At 41.0% G+C, this 19,957-nt stretch overlaps 1 protein-coding gene and 1 pseudogene across 10 annotated transcripts in view; one reads left to right on the forward strand and one right to left on the reverse strand.

Annotated features, from left to right (window-relative positions):
- The window catches only part of LOC145342945 (uncharacterized), a 134,195-nt gene that overhangs the window by 23,663 nt on the left and 90,575 nt on the right, over positions 1–19,957 (forward strand). For 9 of the 10 annotated variants that reach the window (XM_080188591.1, XM_080188590.1, XM_080188592.1 and 6 more), the window contains 2 exons: positions 8,858–8,942; positions 11,391–11,426. The exons of the other annotated variant lie outside the window; for it this stretch is intronic. In XM_080188591.1, coding sequence (XP_080044717.1) covers positions 8,858–8,942; positions 11,391–11,426 — 121 coding nt within the window. The remainder of the gene's footprint in view (positions 1–8,857; positions 8,943–11,390; positions 11,427–19,957) is intronic. 10 annotated transcript variants of the gene reach the window in all.
- On the reverse strand, positions 1,163–5,207 carry LOC145342944 (nascent polypeptide-associated complex subunit alpha pseudogene; annotated as a pseudogene).

A 19,957-nucleotide genomic window follows, 5' to 3' on the forward strand; every position in this document is an offset into this window, starting at 1 on the left:
TCTTTGGAAGACTACTTTCAAGGTGACAAAACAAGATGTTTGGTTTCCTAAACTTTATACTGTCCCTAATGCTTGATTATTTCCTTGACCAGCACTGTGCATGATACTGAAAGTGTGCCCTGATGAGATCCTTCTGCAATGTGATCATGAATTCCTCTAACTTGTCTTCTGGTGTTATGGGCTATTGGTTTTATTGGCTTTTATTCCTGCTGTGCATTGGTTGGACATGTTGAGTACTAAGACCTCTTAATGTCATTATACTTCATTCGTAGTTATTTCAACACTATTCATGGAGTACATGCTGCCCACTTGCAGTTCTTTAATGCCTTGTCTGTGAAACTTCATTTGTTGTTCTGTTTACTTGTTCTGTGATTTCTGATTTGCTTTCTCTGATTCCGCTGCTTCTCCTAAGCTGGTAAACCTGCAAACCTAATTAATGCAATCTTTGTCCAGCTCTTAATGGACCTGAGTTTGCAACACAATTGCCACCAAATTGACAATCTTGATTATGAGTACATTCAGAATGAATGCAGGAGTTGCTTCTGAGGCTGTGACTGGTACTCATTGTTGTAACTATGCAAGGAGCTTCATGCTGTATGTCGTTGGTGCTCAAGTGTGATATTGATATGCTGTGCTTGGTTGAAGTCATTAGGTTACATCTTAGCTTCATTTGAAGCAATTTTTGAAAGTGGCATCTCGGCCTTTTGGCTAAGGTGCAAGCCTTGGAGGAGGAGCTATGCCTACTCCAATCAGCTTGGATCATGTAGATCAAGCCCAAGACAGGAGGTGAGAACCCTGTCTTGTCAGCTTGGATCGGGAATGTCTCAACTTGTTGAGACTCTGAATTGGACTTGTTTGGATTGAATTGGAATAAAAACAAGATGCTGCTTAAAACTTACTCCTTTGGTCACCTGCACTAATGCCTCCTCCTGTGACCGTGTCAGATTATATATCTATATGCTACATTTTGTAAGTTTAAAAACTTTAAAAAATTTTTTTGCATTTAATTATTTCAAGCCACATTTTTATTTGAAGTTTTTCAATATAAATGGTACAAATGTACTGAAGCTGCACCAATGGGATTGGTACTCACTCCTGCATTTTCTGACGTTTACATGGTCAATTCCATAATAGCATTTATAATATTATTATTTTTCAATGCTCAGACAGCCATGGCCCTGGACACGTTAGCTTGGGACATGACTAATTCTATGTCCTGGACATGACTAATTCTATGTCCTGGACCTTCACACTAGTCTCATCAACCTCCTCTTCTTCACTCTCCTCCTGTACGGTTGGAATTTGTGTGTTTTCTTGGATATTGGCAATAGATTCTTCCTGTACCTTACATTCCTCTGCAGCAGCCAGTTGAGCTTGCTGAGATAAGCCTTTGATCTTGGCTTCACCAAAAACAATGTAGGCATCTGATGCAGGGCTCTTGAGAGATTTGGTTTTGTGATGACAAACGAGATGTTTTTAGATTTCCTTATTGTGAGTCTAGTTACCCCAGTAACCTGGCAAAGCCCTAGCTTTGACATCGCTTTCCATGCCTCTTTTTCACTTCTGCTCTGTTTTGCTTTGCTGACTGGCTCTTCATCTATTCCGGCTGCAGCTGCAACCTGAGCTTGCTGTGCAGCTGTCTGCTGTTCCTCCAGTTTTGGTATCGACTCATTGTTGTCCATTCTGTCCCGGACCCTGTTTCAGCTTGAGGCTGCTGCATTTCTTGCTCTGTGGCTGGAACGGTTTCTGTGGCTTCACCAGGCATTTTGCCTCAGTTTGTCAAATCCAAGATGGCTGGAGAAAGCTAGGCTGAATAAAGGCAACTAGTAACTGGCGTCCTCTACGTGAACATCGCCAAACCCATGCCTCCTCCCCGTCAAAAATTGCTGAGTATTTCCAGAAAGTTTTTAATATAAATATGTATATAAAAATAAAACTTTACATAAATGCAAATTATTATAACATCAGACCAGGAAAGTGTTTGATGCTGACACTAGGAGCCCAATCAACATATTCCAACCCAGAAGGGAAAACAGTTCGGACCAATATTTTTATTTCCCTGTTTTATTCATAGAATCATAGAATTCCTACAGTGCAGAAGGCCATTCGGCCCATCGAATCTGCACCGACAGTAATCCCACCCAGCCCTATCACCGTAACCCCACATATTTGTCCTGCTAATCCCGCTAACCTATGCATCCTGGGACACTAAGGGGCAATTTAGTATGGCCAATCAACCTAACCTGCACAGTTTTAGACTGTGGGAGAAAACCGGAACTCCCAAAGGAAACCCATGCAGAACGAGGAGAATGTGCAAACTTTGCACAGACAGTGACTCAAGCTGGGAAGCGAACCAGGTCTTTGGAGCTGTAAGGCAGCAGTGTTAACCACTATGCCACTCTGCCACCCAAATTACCTTTTCCTTTTGGGATAACATTTTATTTTATAAAAATAAGATACTTTCCCTTTTTCCTTTCTTTAAAAGCTTTCTAATGCGCTTAATTTTGTAATCTATTTGATCACAGTAAAATTAATAGTGGAGGATACTACTTGTATTCATCAAGGAAACAAGTTTTTGTTGATTTGTGGTCACTGAATGAACTGCTTTGGGTTTTGCTAAGTCATTGTGAGTCATGAATTTCTTTAGAAACTTGCAAAGCGCTTAGAATCATTCACTTTGATGTCACTATAATTGGCTGAAAGCCAATTGCTTCTGCCTCAGCATGAGAAAAATCTTGATTCCTTTGTTTTCTCTTACTTCCATAAGTTGAAACAAAATGTGTGCCATTCCTCTAATATATCTCCCCTAGATGCTTGGTTACAAATTGAAAATGCACAGATGGCCTACGGATGCTGGAGTGTATCTTTACGTGACGGTTTCATGAATGATAAATGAAGGAATATATATAATCAGTTCTTTTGCGTTTGAAGGAGGTGAGCAAGATTAAACTTGCCTCTAGTGCAGATTGTGGTATTATGGAGTTGGCAAATTGTAGCTACTGCACAATTTCTTCACGTGAGGGTGTTGAATCATGACACATGACACATTCCACATTGTACAAAAAGCTGGTAGAACAAGATTGAGGAGTTAGTTTTGCTTTTAAATAAGTATACACATGAATTAGAAATGTATTATTTGAGATGCAGCTTTCAGTGCTCCTGTGGAACCACAAGTTGCACAATCTGTTGAGACTCTTTAAATAGTAGGCGAGAATTATCAAGTATCAATCCCTGTAGCAAGGTAAGTTGTAGTAAGTGCTTGATGTTTTAATGGACTGCAGAAGGAGACAGGAAAAAAAGTCACCTGACTGGTATTATGATGAATCCCATGATAACTCGGATGCTACACACTTATAGCCTCACAGGGTTTTGTACACAGCTTATAATCCATTCTTTCCATTGTGGGGATGGTGGCCTTGTGGTCTGACCATGTTGTAGTGTGTAACTAACAATTTGAGTTTCAAGAAAGGAACTCCAGAATTGTAACCTAAACATACATAGATTTTTGAAAAAGTTCCTGATTTGCAATGGAGGCTGACACGGTCATCCAGGTCTGTAGTTATGATCAACTACCAGGTGTTCATGGTATTAAAGTTGTTGTTTATTTCCTTGGAGACTGGGCAGTTCAGTGGAGTGCTAGCAAACTGGATTTCAGAAATCTCAATCACAAGAGTCTTGCTTATTGCTACGTCATCACTTTAAATCAACTATTGGCAATTCCTGCAGTATAATGAGTTTCTGACTTGTACAAAACTTCTGGGACCCACCAAATGTACGTGTCAGCAATCTCAAGTACTCAGGCCGAGGAGTTCCATATATATTGTATTGTCAAGGTGTATTTTTCAAACTTGCTTAGAATTCCTTTCGTAGTCTTGCTGCTGGTGTTGCTTCATGCCTGGAGATGCAGGGATGTCTTCCTTTGTCAAGTTTTGAGACTGTAGGCAAGTGTTCCTTCATTGGAAGCAGTTCTTGTATCTCTAACCCATTAATGATGGGCTTATACCTACACTTGATGCGTTGTGCTAATCTCCCAGAGCCAGAAGCTATGATCAGATTCTGTATTTCATTAAAAATAGATTGACAACTTTTTAACACCATTCTCAGCTTTGCCATTAGACAATGGCTCAGTTGCCCATCTTTTGACAAACACTGCCAGTTCAGTGAGTACAAATTGTTAACTTTCTATCTGTTACTAGCATGTCTGGTATTCCAAATGCTGCACACATCCCTTCAGGTTCTCTTAGAACACTGTTCCTAATAAAGTTACTATAATAATCACATACGAAAAGCAGGGTATGACTTGTAACTCATTTTTTTGCCTCATTTCTTTGACCAAAGCCTAGCTAAAATCTCATGCTGCAGTAATAGTTAATTGGAAAACTACAATGAGCTGTACAGTTAGGACATGCCCCAATATATTTGTCAAAGTTGTTTTTCCTGGGCCAATAGATGCTGGCGTCAACTCTATGGGTACAACATTGTGACATTTTGTGTTGAATGAGCTACTTAATTCTTACACAAAGTACCTGGTACATTAATTGCTGTCCTTTTGAATATCAAGTCTCATTGGACAATTAATTCACCTTGATAATCAAAGTAAAGGTGACATCATTCAAGTATCTCTAATTTTAGTCCCAGGTTTTCCTTGCTGAATGACACAATTGCTTCTCAATCAGATCATCTACTGCAGCAAGATTTAAGATGTTGCTGTTGAATCTCCAACTGGAAGTGCTTTGCAGTGAATAGTTTTCTCCAACTTGCATATAAAACCTCAAACATTAGTGTGTGGCAGTTATGCTCTGCTCATTTTGTCTGCTGGGCTATCTTTTTTCTGTCCTTTTTAGAAGATACTTTGAGTCTTAACATTCTTTGAAGTCTCTGTGGTGTGTTTAGTGGCTTGAAAACAATCAGTTTTAAAGGACAGTGCTCCATTTTATCACCTATAGGCCATTGTAATCTTCAAATTTATAGTTAGGAGCTCTTTTTTGATTGTTTATCTCATCACAGTTGTTGGTGCTCTTCATGTATTAGCAAATGTTTGTCCATTCTGCAGCAGTAACTTCTTCCTTTTGAAATTATAAAACATAAAACATAGAACACTACAGCACAAACAGGCCCTTCGGCCCGCAAGTTGCGCCAATCACATCTATACCTACCAAGCCATAAACTATCTGTAACTTCCAATGCCATTAGATCCCATATACTCATCCAGAAATCTTTTAAAAGACCCCAGCGAGTTCACCTCTACCACCACCGACGGCAGCCGATTCCACTCACTCACCACCCTCTGAGTGAAAAACTTTCCCCTGACATCTCCTCTGTACCTACTCCCCAGCGCCTTAAACCTGTGTCCTCTCGTAGTGACCATTTCAGCCCTGGGAAATAGCGTCTGAGAATCCACCCTATCTATTCCTCTCAACATTTTATAAACTTCTATCAGGTCGCCTCTCAACCTTCGTCTCTCCAGGGAGAAGAGACCTAGCTCCCTCAACCTATCTTCATAAGGCATGCGTCCCAATCCAGGCAACATCCTTGTAAATCCCCTCTGCACCCTCTCAATAGCTTCCACATCCTTCCTGTAATGAGGCGACCAGAACTGCGCACAGTACTCCAAGTGGGGTCTGTCAAGGGTCCTACAAAGTTGCAGCATTATGTCCCGACTCCTAAACTCAATCCCTCGATTAATGAAGGCCAGTACGCCATACGCCTACTTGACCACATAAAGATAAAACATAAAGATTGACATGCTGCTGATGTTTGCTACTTTTGAGTCATTTCAGTTCCAATTCCACTCAAGCATTTTGTATTAAATTTCTGAGCACTTTTGTGGGAGAAACCTGCTTGGAGTTGAATAAGTCCAACTAAATATTGGATTGTTACTATATCAGTTGGTGATAGCTTTTCCAAAACCACTAATTTTGGATGAATGCATACAAAGTCCTGCCCATGAAACAAGCTCAATAAAAGGGACTTCAGGCTAAGAGGTTTCTTTTTCATATTTTGCACTGCTGTGCAGTTGTTGCACTGATGTAGGAAATGTTCTAGATTTTTTAATCAGGGCCAATGTTTTCCAGAATCAACTACCACAAGGTCACATATGAAGACTTCTGTCTCTTACAGGCCTTCCAGCAGGCCATGAGCTGATCCTAAATGGCCTACATCTGCAGTGGTATTGTCCAGAAGCATATTTTGGCCATCAAACTATGAATGCATTAACAGCTTGTAGACAAGTAGCTACTCTTTCAGTTATTGGTGAGATAATCTCCCTTGAATGCCTTGAGGCTTAAGGATTGTTGGGCGTGCCTGCTGTTCAACCAATCATGATGTTACAGGAGTGTAGGTGTCCTGAATGACCCAGCCATTTTAGATGGTTATCAAAGAAATCAAAAGAGATTGAGATCAATCTTATTATCCCTACTTCTCTTTGCTCTCGCTCTCGCTCTCTCTCTCTCCCCCCACCCCCACCCATCCAATGAACCAGGTTGCTTAACGGTGAAGATCCTTACTTGAATGAATTAGTGTAATCTGCTGTTAGAGCTGCCGTCCACTATGGAGAAACCAAGATTCATACATCTTGTCCATTACTCAGAAAGGTGAACTTATGCTTTGCAGGTCATCTTTCTTGGGCGAGCGCTGCAGCTGACTGGCCTGTGCAGGCGGGCACTGAAATTTGGTTGTATGTTTCGAGGACTGTCTATGCCAAACTCTCAACATTCCACATGATCAGAGTTGGCACAAACTTCCCCAAGCACCAACAATGACATGAACTGCCAGTTCTGTGAACATCCATGCCAATTATGCATTGGACTCCTCAGTCAAGAGAAGATCCACAGAAGACTATGAAATTTCCTGTAGTTTGGACATATTTGAATAATTAGTCTGCAACCACTTGTTGACTCCATGTATATCGATCACTTTTGGAGCAGCATGGTGGCACAGTGGTTAGCACTGCTGCCTCACAGAGAGGCCAGGTTCAATGCTGGCCTCGGATGACTGTGGAATTTGCACATTCTGCCCATGTCTGCATGGGTTTCCTCCAGATACTCCAATTTCCTCCCATACTCCAATGATGCGCTGATTAGGTTGATTGGCCCATTGTGTCAGGGGGACTAGCAAGGTAAATATGTGGAGTTGATGGGAGGTATGGGGCCTGGGTGGGATTGTGGTTGGTGCAGACTTGATGGGCCACACAGCCTCCTCCTGCACTGTAAAGATTCTATATATTTAGGGACGATGTGAAGATTCTTGAGTATGTAGAGGAAAGTTATCAGAATGGTCCTGGGGATGAGAAAATTTGGCTACAAGGTTAGGTTTGAGAAGAAGGGATTGTTCTCCTTGGAACAAAGGAGGTTGAAGGGCGATCTGTTAGTGGTGTACAAGGGTGATTGGTGTGGCTATGGTAGACAAAAGCTGTTTTGATTAGCTCATGGTACAAGGATTAGGGGACACAGATTTAAGATTTTGTGAAACAGATGCAAGGGATATGTGAGGATGAACTCTTGCACCATGTCTAGAACATGACTAGATCAATGATTCCAGAAAGAAATTGAATAAGCATTTGAGGAAAATGCAGTAAACATGCAGGGCAACAGAGCGAATGGAACTGATTAGATGGCTATACAGTGAACTGGTGTGGACTTGATGGGCTGAATGGCCTCCTTGTGCCATATTGATTAAGACTGGAACACCTTACCTATAAATTTTCAAAAGTTGTTTCTTTAATTCAAATTCTCAACAATAATCAGTGATAGAACAATTACACCATGTTATCTTAACTCTTAAAACACTAAACTAAAAATAGTTTAAAAACTTGGAAGGAAAAAAAGGATTTAAAATGTTCATGAGTGAATATCTATAAAGATGGTTAAGCTATGAGCATCAAAAAATAATTAGCAAAGTGTCAGTTTGCCTCAGTTAGCTGTACTCTGCCACAGAGCCTTCTGCTGCTGTTTCTGCTTTGGTTATGTTGTCATCAACTAACATGCATATTCTGCCAACATTTCTGAATATGTTTAACAATACTATCATGAAATAAGAATCTGTTTTATTTTTGTGATATTGATTTGAGGATAGATATTTGCCAGGACACGGGATAACATCTCCTACTCTTCTAGTAGTGCCTTGGGATCTTTTGCATCCAGCGGGGCAGACAGATGGGACCCTCTGTTTAATGCTTTGTTTGAGTCCAGTTGAGTTCAAACCAGGATGTAAGAAGAGTGCGGTCCTGAAGGAGTGAGAGTGCTGTATTGTTGATGTAATTGAAGCCCTGAGCTTATTCAGATAGATACAAAAGATGCATTGGTAACAATTCAAAAAATAAAGACCTTTTCCTCTAGCTCTGAGCAAAAGTGAATCTTAACTGTACAAAAAGCAAATTGAATTGTAACTGCTGCTTGTGGAACCTTGCTGTGTGTAAATTGGCTGCTGTGTTGTCTATCTAACAGTTAACTGCACTTCAAAAATAATTATTTGAATTAAATTGAAATAGAACATGGAAATAGACTGTTGGTCTAATCAGTCTCTGTTGTTGCTTATCCCACTCCTGAACAATAACCCTAATCCCAGGTGTCTCCCTCTTGTTCTCATCCTTTTCAATCATCTGTTTAATCTATTCTTGAATATTGGCAAAGTTTCTGTTTCAATCCCTTCGTTAACATATTTCACATTCTTTGGATTTGAAACACTTGGGATATCCTTTTGTAAAGAAAAGTTACTTGTCAATTGACTTTAATTGGTAATATCAATGTATAACTTCAGTGAATGGTATTTTGTAGCCATGATCCCCAAAGAGAGGCTTTTAAAATGCATTTTCAGTGGGTGTTTTTACCAAAAGTTTTTTTTTCTCCCTGGTTTTTAGGAGAAGAAGCACAATTATTAAGGCTGTCATTAATGCAGCTGTTTAAAGGAAAAGCAGTTGTTACCTATGCAGATTATATTAACAGGTATGTGTCTGTGTATGCATTAAATACGCAAGGCTGATTATGGTTGTTTAATTGAGCAATAATGCAAAACTGGAGCTCTGTTGAAGGTTTTCATGTATCTGAAGTGTGGTTCTCCTTTTAATGCATGAATGTACTTTAATGACTACAATGTATCGCAATGTATGTAGACCTTGAAAATCCATGGCAATTCCTGTGAACTCCCACTGCAAGTTTACTGGAACAGTTCCAGACTTGGTCAGCGTTTTGATTTGGCAAATCTTGAACTTGATGTTTTCTGGGAAAGCCTGTGGGGGCATCAACTTAGACAGATGTAACTCCTAAAACTGGGGAATTTTGGTTAGTTGGGGCCAAGTTTAGCAGTGATACAGAGCTTGCCATCTCGCAGAGATGCTGGTAACCTAGGGGGCTGGGCTGATCTGGGGACAGGACCCCTTGGCAATCTGCCAAGTTCTGAAAGCAAGACCTTTTTTCCTTTCTGTCCACCTAGCAACCTGAGTTTGAGCATGTTTCCAAAGTTTCTAAAGGAATGGTGTTCAATGCAGATGTATCTTCCTAAGGCCAATATCTGACATCCCCCTTTCCTTGCTCATCACCCGTTAATGGAATCGCTTCTCTGATAAAATATAGCAATATGTGTAACTGCTGGGTTTAAAACATAAGAACGTAAGAAATAAGAGCAGGAGTAGGCCATCTAGCCCCTCCAGCCTGCCCTGCCATTCAATAAGATCATGGCTGATCTGATAGTGGTTCAGTCCCACTTACCCGCCTGATCCCCATAACCCTTAGTTCCCTTATTGATCAGAAATCGATCTACCTGTGACTTAAACATATTCAACGAGGTAGCCTCCACTGATTCAATGGGCAGAGAATTCCAGAGATTCAGTACACTCTGAGAGAAGAAGTTCCTCCTCAACTCTGTTCTAAACTGACTCCCCCTTATTTTGAGGCTGTGTCCTCTAGCTCTTGTTTCCTTTCTAAGTGGAAAGAATCTCTCTGCCTCTACCCTATCGAGCCCCTTCATTATCTTATATGTCTCTAAGATCACCCCTCAGCCTTCTAAACTCCGAGTACAGGCCCAATCTACTCAATCTCTCCTCATAAGCTAACCTCCTCATCTCCAGTATCAACCTGGTGAACTTTCTCTGTACTCCCTCTAAGGCCAATATATCCTTTCGCAAATAAGGGGGCTAGAATTGCACACAGTACTCTAGTTGCGGCCTCAATTGTACAATTGCAGCAAGACCTCCCTGCTTTTATACTCCATTCCTCTTGTGATAAAGGCCAACATTCCATTTGCCTTCTTGATTACCTGCAGACTGAGTTTTTGCGATTCATGCACAAGGACCCCTAGGTCCCTCTGTACAGTAGCATGTTGTAATTTTTCACCATTTAAATAATAGTCAATTTTACTATTATTCCTTCCAAAATGGATAACCTCACACTTGCCCACATTATACTCCATCTGCCAGATCCTTGCCCACTCACTCAGCCCATCCAAATCTCTCTGCAGACTTTCCACGTCCTCCGCACAATTTGCTTTCCCTCTCATCTTCGTGTCATCAGAAAACTTTGTTACCCTACACTCGGTCCCCTCCTCCAGATTGTCTATGTATATGGTAAACAGTTGAGGCCCCAGCACCGATCTCTGTGGCATGCCACTAGTCACCAACTGCCAACCAGAAAAGCACCCATTTATTCCAACTCTCTGCTTCCTGTTAGATAGCCAATCCTCAGTCGAAGCCAACACTTCGCCCCCAACTCCATGTATCTTAATCTTCTGCAGCAACCTTTTATGAGGCACCTTATCAAACGCCTTCTGGAAACCTAAAAACAACACATCTACCGGTTCCCCTCTGTCAACCGCACTCGTTACATCTTCATAAAAATCCAGTAAATTCGTCAAACACGACTTTCCATTCGGGAATCCATGCTGTGTCTGCTTGACCGAACCATTCTTTTCTAGGTGACCTGTTATTTCTTCTTTAATGATGGATTCCAGCACTTTCCTAACTACGGACATTAAGCTAACCGGCCTGTAGTTACCCGCCTTTTGTCTGCTATCTTTTTTGAACAGCGGCGTAACAGTAGCTGTTTTCCAATCAGCCAGCACTTCCTCAGAGCCCAGTGAATATGGAAAATTATTTGATTATGGCTAAACTAAATATATTCCTTAACTACTTGTTCCAATTTATATAAACTTTGAACAATGGGGTTAGTTTCCTGAGATTCTGTTCTGGGCATGGAGACTCATTAGACAGAAGTGTCCATTTTTATATCTAGGAGCTCCAATACACTGCTAACGACAGTTAATCAGCCTGCACCTAGTGTTCTACCTCCTGTTGAGCGAGCGTCTACTAAGTGAAGTCTCAGATGAGAAGTTGATAAGTCATTTGACTGAATTTTCTTATAAAAGACACCTTTTTGTAAATGACTTATTTTATTATTCAGGGTTTGTACAAGGAATCTGAAGGACCTTTCGCTCAGGTAAGAACATCAGTTTGACTTATCTGGATAACTTTTTGGTGGGATTAAAAAATGATGCATATTTTCCTGACTTGTTCTCTTTCTCTTTCTCACTTGGAATGTTCAGATCACGGTTTACAAACTAAACAGTTTAGTTTACAAATGAAGGCTGGTAATGGTTTCTTTTGGTTGGTCTTCTGCTCAGTATTTAGCCTGGATGAGGGATTGGTAGGAGACCTCCAGACCTTCATAACCACCCTGATGCCTTTAGGCTTTCTCGACAGTGATGACTGGTGGTCCTGCTTCCTGCCAATCAACTCCTGTCAGCCTGAAATGATATCAGGCATAGAATCATAGAATCCTACAGTGCAGAAGGAGGCCATTCGGCCTATTGAGTCTGCACTGACCACAAACCCACCCAGGCCCTGTCCCCATAACCCCATGCATTTGCCCTAGCTAGTCCCCCTGACACTAAAGGATAATTTAGCATGGCAATTCATCTAGCCCACACATTTTTGAGTTGTGGGAGGAAACTGGAGCACCCAGAGGAAACCCACAAAGACACAAGTAGAATGTGAAAACTCCACACAGACAGTGAACCAAGCCAGGAATTGAATCCGGGTCTTTGGCATTGCGAGGCAGCAATGCGAACCACTGTGCCACCATGCTAAAGTTGGTGGGGATGTGTTCCCCATTGACAGACCACCATCCTGAAAATTGAGGCCCATGTTCCAGAACAGCACTAGCATAATTTTGCTCTTAATGATCTGAGGAATATCTATTTACATTTTTTATTTCCTGCCCATTAACCAACTTTTTTTCCATGCTGCTCCATTTTTTCTCAAAACTATGCTTTAAAATCTGATTGACTGAATGCCTTCTGAAAATCCCAAAATGCTGCAATTGTCCCTTCTTATCTCTAAATGTCTCCAATTCTCCAAGATCTCTACTTCCATCTAATTCTGTCTCCTTATGTATTTTTAGATCCCTTTTATTCAACCAATGGAGGCCATGCCTTCAGTTGTTTAGATCATAAATTCTGGAATTCCTTATCCAAATTCATTTGCTCCTCCTCTGTCTTCAACCAAGCTTATCACCAACTGTCTTTAAAACCTTCTTAGGTCTAGATAGTGTAGTTAGAGAGAAACTGTTCCCTTTGGCAGAATTGCCAAGGATCAGCAGATGTTGACTGAAGCTGGTTGGCAAAAGAAGCAACAGCAACATGAAGAAAATGTTTCTTGCTCTGAAAGTGATTTACATCTGAAATGCACTACAGGGAGTATAATGAAGGTAGATACAACTTGGGCTATCTAAAATACATTGGATAAGCTTCTGAAGAGAGAGAATTTTCAGGGCAATGGAGAAAGCACAGGGGAATGGGATTAGCTGATTTGTTCTTGCAGAGATCCTGCACAAGCATATTGAGCTGAATGGCTACCTTTTGTGCTAAACTCGTTCTCACTCTTTGGCTTGGTGTCAGTTTTGGTCTGCTTGCACTTCTGTGAAAAACCTTAAACTTAATGCATTAAAGATGCAATCTAAACTTTAAAAGGAGAAAAATCAAAAATATTGACATCTTAATTAATTTGCATATAATGCAATGAATGACCTGTATAACTAACTTGTGCCTCTATCGTGAATAAACTTCTTAGCAACCTGGTATTGACATGTTACTGCCGCTGGTGGATGTAGATTAAGTGGTAACTCTCAGAAAGCAATGGGATATATACTCGAAGAAAAGGAAAAGAGTGGTGGAGTGTGATTAATTGTATAGCTTGCTTAAAGGAGAGGAATGGTGAGCTGAATGTAAGGCTCTATGATGCTGATTCATTTCACATGCATGCATTACATTAGATAACCTATTGAGGTTAACTAAGTGTAGAGCATGGATGGAAGCTGGCACCTTCCTGACATGAACAAAGAAAGTTACAGCACAGGAACAGGCCCTTCGGCCCTCCAAATGGTCAAGACTCAGCTGCACTCTGCTATTGTGATACATTGGGAGGGCTTTAACTCTGTTCTTTATTTCTATTATCCTAGGTGTCATCTATTCAAACTAAGCCTGTCTGAACCTACTTGCCTGTTGAACCAGAGAGGTTTACAGCACAGAAAGAGACCAATTGTCCCATAATAGCAACATATAGATCACCCAGTCCCTAGGGCAGAATTCCGCATTCATTTGCATAATAACTGATTTGTACTTCCACTCCACTCTGAGTTCTTTTGGAATCCAAAGCTAACAAACACTATTCACCTCATTCTTCCTATCATCTCCCTTCTCTTGAAATATGTACCCTGTTTTTCTTTTTTTTAAATAATACAATGGCTTCAGTCTTAACCATTCCCAAAACATTCAACAGTGCAGACATCCACTTCATCAAAGATTTTCCTACTACCCCCACTTCACTTTCTCATTGGTAACTTTATTTTGATAACTGCTCAGACTTTGCAAATGCTGAAAGACTGATTGACAATCAAAAGTTGTCATGATTTTAAAAACTTGTATTAACCTGTTACCATATCTCAGTTTCAACTTATAACTAATTCTTCCCATCCCTAGTCAAAGCTGCATTGCATTTCCTATAGCTCCACTGACCTTTCTGTAATGTGTTCAAAATGATATACCATGTTTACTCTGGTCCATGTTTTGTGCTGTTTTGGTCTTGTAAGTTTGTAGTAAATCAAGGGTGAGTCGATGAGTTTAAGAACAAAAGGATTAATTGCCAACAAACACACAACTATTTCTACAAACATGATCAGACAGAATAACGACACGATTGTACAACACTCCTCCCTAGCTCCAACTGCAGATCCTTCCCTGGGATATGCATTCTGGCAGTCAATTGGCTCAGCTTCCCCACCCTGCTGCTTAATAGGATCCGTCCTGAGCATGTGGCCCTTGGGGAAATATTCCCTTAAAGTGGCCATGTTCCTACAATCTTTCTATCATCTCTGCCCCTTCCACGCCTCTCCCCCCCAAAAAAAAACTCCTGAAGTCACCTAAGGTGGAAACCAAAGGAAAATATCATTAACGTAAGCTACAGTTTAAAAATAAAACCAGGGAAACCCCGAAAGCAACTTCTAGGAGAACTTCTCATTTCTGAGTTAGGTTTGTCTGGAAGTGAAAAATAGAGACGAAATGAGGTGAAAGACAAACTTGTCAACCCAGGGTCTAGATCATCTTCGGTAGCTGCTACGTTCTCAGTACAGAAACCACTGATTGCTCTGCTTCCACATTTACACCCAGGACCCCTGTATCTAATCCTGGTCAATCTAAATTTACTGTTGGAGTCTCTTGTTGATCCCTTGAATCCAACACTATTCTCCTCATCAAGCGATCTACATGTTTTTTGAAGCCATAACCTTGCAAGTCTTTTGTATAGGAGACCAGTTCTGGTCTTTCTGCCATCTTACCAGCCATCCTCCTGCAAAATTTCTGAGCATGACTAAATCTTCGACTTGGAAAATGCTTGTCATTCTTTCTTGAATCATGATTTTCTTTGAGAGGCTTGCCTAGCCTCCATCCACCCCACCAAATCTGGCAATATATAAATGCTTTCTTAAATGGTTCCCATTAGCAACTCGGCTGGTGTGACCCCCGCGGTCACATTTGGTATGATGTTATAAGATAGCTGGCAAAACGTAAGGGTAGAGTGACTTGTTTCTTCACAGATGCCTTGAAAGTTTGCACAGCGCATTCTGCTAACCCATTTGAGGCTGGGTGGTAAGGTGCTGACCTAACATGGTGAATGCCATTTGATTTTACAAATTTCTGAAACTCCATCGCCGTGAAGGATATGCCATTGTCTGATACGGAAACCTTTGGAATACAGTGAATGGCAAAGATTTTTCTCAAGTTATCAGTGGTGGCAGCGGCCATCGTGGACTTCATCAATTAGATATCCAGCCACTTAGCATGCATCCACTAATATTAGAAACATATGGCCCAAAAATGGTCCTGTGAAGTCTGTATTCTTGCTTAGGGTTTTCCTGGCCACTCCCAAGGTGCATATTAGCTGGTGGTGGCTAAACCTATTGAGCTTGACAACTCGCCATTGATTAACCATCCTTTCTATTTCTCTATCCAGGCCTGGCCACCAAATACAACTTCTGGCTTGTGATTTCATTCTGCTTTGACCCGGATCTGAGCCATGTAGTTCTTGCAACAAGAGTCATTTTCCTTGGGGTGAGACTATAACCCTAGACTCCCTACAACAGCATCCCATTTTCACAGTTATTTCCATCCTTCTTTATTGGTAGGGCTTAAGCAGCTCTGACTTCTCATATCACATCCCTCGCATGACTATCTTCTTTACCTCCAATAATACTGGGTCTCTTTCTGTCATGTCCTTGTGTTTCATTGAAACCAGCAAAGTCTCTATCATATGCTGTGCCAGCACTGGCTCTTGCAGAACCAGCAAGGACAACCTGCTGAGCACATCCACATATGTGTCCCTGGAAGATGCTGAAAAGTATAATTGTACACTGCCGATAAGAGAGCTGACCTTTCCAGTTTTGTCAAAGCTATTGGTGGCACTGGCTTATCTTCTCTGAATAAATCCAGCAATGGCTTGTGGTCTGAAACTGTAGTGAAATGCCTACCATAAATGTGCTGATGAAACTCTGATTGCATATATGACCGCCAAGTTTGCCTCATCTATCTGGGAATATTTCTTTTCCACATCTGACAAAGGTCCATTGAGGCAAAGGCAATTGTCTGCTCCATCAAGCATTCTGTGGGACAAAATTACTCCCACTTCATTCACTAATGCAAGTTACCACCAAGGGCATGGTTGGATTGTAGTACACCAATAATGCTGATGACTGCAGAGCCTGTTTGATTTTTATTTATGCCCCTTTCTTGTCCTCTCCCTGCCTTCAATGTTGATGTTTCTTTCATAATTGGTGGAGTGGGGCTGAAGTGGTTGATATGTTTTGTAAAAACCTCCTACAATAGTTCACCATTCCGAGAAATGACTTTGATTCAGAGATGTTTGTTGAATGTGGATGGCTTTTACGTTGTCTTGCAAAGGATGCAAACTGTTTTTTTGCATCTACCCTAAACTCTACATAGGTAACTTTGTCTGTTTGGAAAGTAAATTTCTCCCATTTCAGCCTAACGCCTTTTAAAACATCCTAAAACTTCCTCCAAATGTGCCCTGTCTTCTTTACATAAAGCTCCTATAATTAAAATGCCATCAAGATTAACCACTACATTCAGGATGCCTTGGAATAAATAAACTTTTCACGCATTGGAAAATGCTGCAGGCTGAGAGTGTTGCTGGTAACCAACCTTTGTCCAATTCCAATTGCTGATGAGCATGACTGAGATCTAACGTGGTGTATTTTAATGCTCCAGTTAATTTGGCATAGTGGTCTTTTAGGAGTGGGGTATTTATCTATTTGAGCTCCATTATTGACTCTCAATTTATAGTCTCCACATTCTTACAGTCCTTAATCCAGCTCAAGGATCGGGATAATGGGTGATGTCCATTCTGAGAATTGAATAGGCTTTGTGATACCTAAATCTTCCAGTCTTTTGAGTTCAACTTCAGCTTTATGTTGAAGCACACAGAGCACTACGCGAGTCTTGAAAAACTTTGGCGTTGCCTCTGGATTCAAATACATTTTAGTTTTACCTCATCTTATAAGTCCTAGATCATTTTGGAAGACCTCAGAATATTTACATAGTTCCTGAAAATCTCCATCGTGCAGATTTAATATCTCTAACCAATTCAGTTTAATTTGCTTGAGCCCCATTAAACATGGTCAGTGTCCCTTAATTATCAAGACAGGTAACTGTGCTGTCTGATTCTTTTAGGACACTGACTGTTGCTGCCCCAAAATCTACGATGTTTCTCTGGTATAGGTAAACAATATAGCTCCAGACTCATTCAATCTCGATGGCTGGAGGCCTTTTTGAAGGGAACGAAATGCCTGCTCCCCTATGACTATTGCGCAGTCCCAATATCCATTTTAAGAGATCTGCCAATTACCGTGAAGGCTATCTCTATAGGCAGTACTTTACTCAGCTGGACCTATTTTAAGGGTGAATGTTTCAGGTCCTTAGGCTCCTCATCTACTTGCTTTGAAGGAGTTAAACTAGTCGTTGTGGGGTTTTTTTGTGATTCTTTCCTGACAACTTTATTCTGCACCATGCTTGTAATGTGACCCTCTTTGTTGCACCTGAAACACACACAACTCCTACACTTCTTGGGAATGTTCACTCGAACTCTGAAAACGAGCTTCTGCCCTCGGTGCTGTATCCATTTTACTAGACTCTTCAACATCTGATTTGCCCTTCAAAACAGCCATATCCTGCCACAAGTGTTTTACCTCATTTGGCATACCTTGCCACTTGCTTACACCCTGTTCTGCACATTCAGGCACCTGGGCCAGCTGCACAGCTTCTTCTAGAGAAATTTTGGTCTCGGTCAGTAACTTCGTTTGTATGGTAAGAAGTCTCTCAACATCAGATTAAAGTCCAACAGGTATATTTGGTAACAAGACCTTTTGGAGCACTGCCCCTTTATCAGGTCCTGTTGGACTTTAGCCTGGTGTTGTGAAACTTCGTACTGTGCCTACCCCAGTCTAACGCTGGCATCTCTACATCATTCATTTGTATAATTAAGCAATTTATACTACAAACCAAATGGTCTCTTGACATTTCTCTGAAAGCTGGGCCCTATTCACAGTGCTCTGCTGATCCTCTCAACCTGGCACAAAGCGTGAGACTGGCTCCTGGACGGCTGAGTGAAATTTGTACCTCAGTGTAATGATTGAGGGTCAGGATTGAAATGATTTCCAACCAGCTCAACTTTCTGGTTTAAAAAAAAGATTTGGTAACTGGAGCATATGATAAACTTCTGATTAAATTGTAAGTTTGTCGACCACAACAGTGAGCAGAATAACCTTTCTGCCTTACTTCAGTTCTTATCTCATTTGCTACAAAGACATAATGTATCCTTTTAATATACTGTCCCCCTTTTCTATTTAGGGGTGGAATTGTTCTAATTTCCAGATCAAAGGCATTTTAACATGCACTTGTACCTTGCTGCTGCTTTTTGACACTCCAGTTTCTTCCCCCCCTTTAGCTGTGCACTGCATCCCCAAGGACTTTGAAAGTTCCAGCTGGCTCCAGAAAACATTTTCCTTCCCTCCTCTGCCCTGTAGATGATAAGGTAGAATCATAGAATCCCTACAGTGCGGGAGGAGGCCATTCAGCCCATTGAACCTACACCAGCAACAATCCCACCCAAGCCCTATACCTGTAACCCCGTGTATCCTGACACTAAGGAGCAATTTAACATGACCAATCCACCTAACCTACACATCTTTGGACTGTGGGAAGAAACCCCATCAAATCCAGAAAAGCTGACTGGAGCAGGCCTGAGGCCTTTGCAGCAAAAGATGCAAACAAAGGCGGTCAAGGTGATTCAATCTGGAATATGGCTAGTTTTGTGAGTCGGTCCTGTGCAACCTTCCTAAAATAGTGATTGACCAAACCAGCAAAAGATTATGAAAGATTAGTTTGTGCTGGACCCTGTTTGTAACTTACATTTTAAATTCTGCAATTTTTTTACACTAGTTTGGCTAATCTTGGGCAATTTATGATCCATGAATCTATGTAACCTAGCAGAAATGCTACTCTGGCATTTTTAAGTTGGCTTCACCAATGAAGCATTCCATCCTCAATCTAGATTACCATCTTTAATTGCATTAAGAATGCTGCACTGAGCCAACCTGTTGACAGAGCATGTTGATCTGACATGTTGGATGTTAGAGGCTTGTTGTGGCTGTTTTGTGTCATCCATTTCTACAGTCCAGTCCAATGTGGAATAAACCTGGGTTTCATAGGTAGTTACTTTACAAGTTTGTAAAGCTGCCATCTCCTATAACTGTACTTGGCTTTCCTTTATTAACGATAATAGCCTGGAGTTAAGGGGGAAAGTTAAATTAGGTAACCAAAAGCGGTTTTGAAAATGTTTTTCAATATGGAGAGGAACATAGAAAGAAATGTTTTGGGAGGAAATTTCCCAAGTAAGTCTATTCAAGGGAGAAGTGAGAAGGAAGTTTCAAAGGAGGCCAGTTAGAGACACCTGATCCTTGGGCAGACTCCCAAGCTACTGGTGTGAGGGAGCCAATAACAATTTGAGATTTCAGACACTTTCTCAGTCAATATAGTCACAAAGTTTCATGGGTTTTGGGCAAACAAATATAAAATTTACTCTACAAGGTCAGAAAGATGAAACAGTTTACAATATGTGCTCTGGTTTCCTCCCACAGTCCAAAGATGTGCAGGTTAAGTTGATTGAGCATGCTAAATTTGTCCTTAATGTCCCAAGATATGTAGGCTAAGGGGATTTTAAGACGCGGGTTGATGGGTTTTTGATAAGAGAGGGGATTAAGGGTTATGGGGAGAGGGCGGGAAAGTGGAACTGAGCCACGACAGATCAGCCATGATCTTATTAAATGGCGGGGCAGGCTCGAAGGGCTAGATGGCCTACTCCTGCTCCTATTTCTTATGTTCTTATTAGCAGAATAAATAAGTG

The sequence above is a fragment of the Carcharhinus amblyrhynchos genome, chromosome 5 (assembly GCF_965287045.1).
Source record: "Carcharhinus amblyrhynchos chromosome 5, sCarAmb.v2.hapA, whole genome shotgun sequence".
Taxonomy (NCBI): Eukaryota; Metazoa; Chordata; class Chondrichthyes; order Carcharhiniformes; family Carcharhinidae; genus Carcharhinus; species Carcharhinus amblyrhynchos.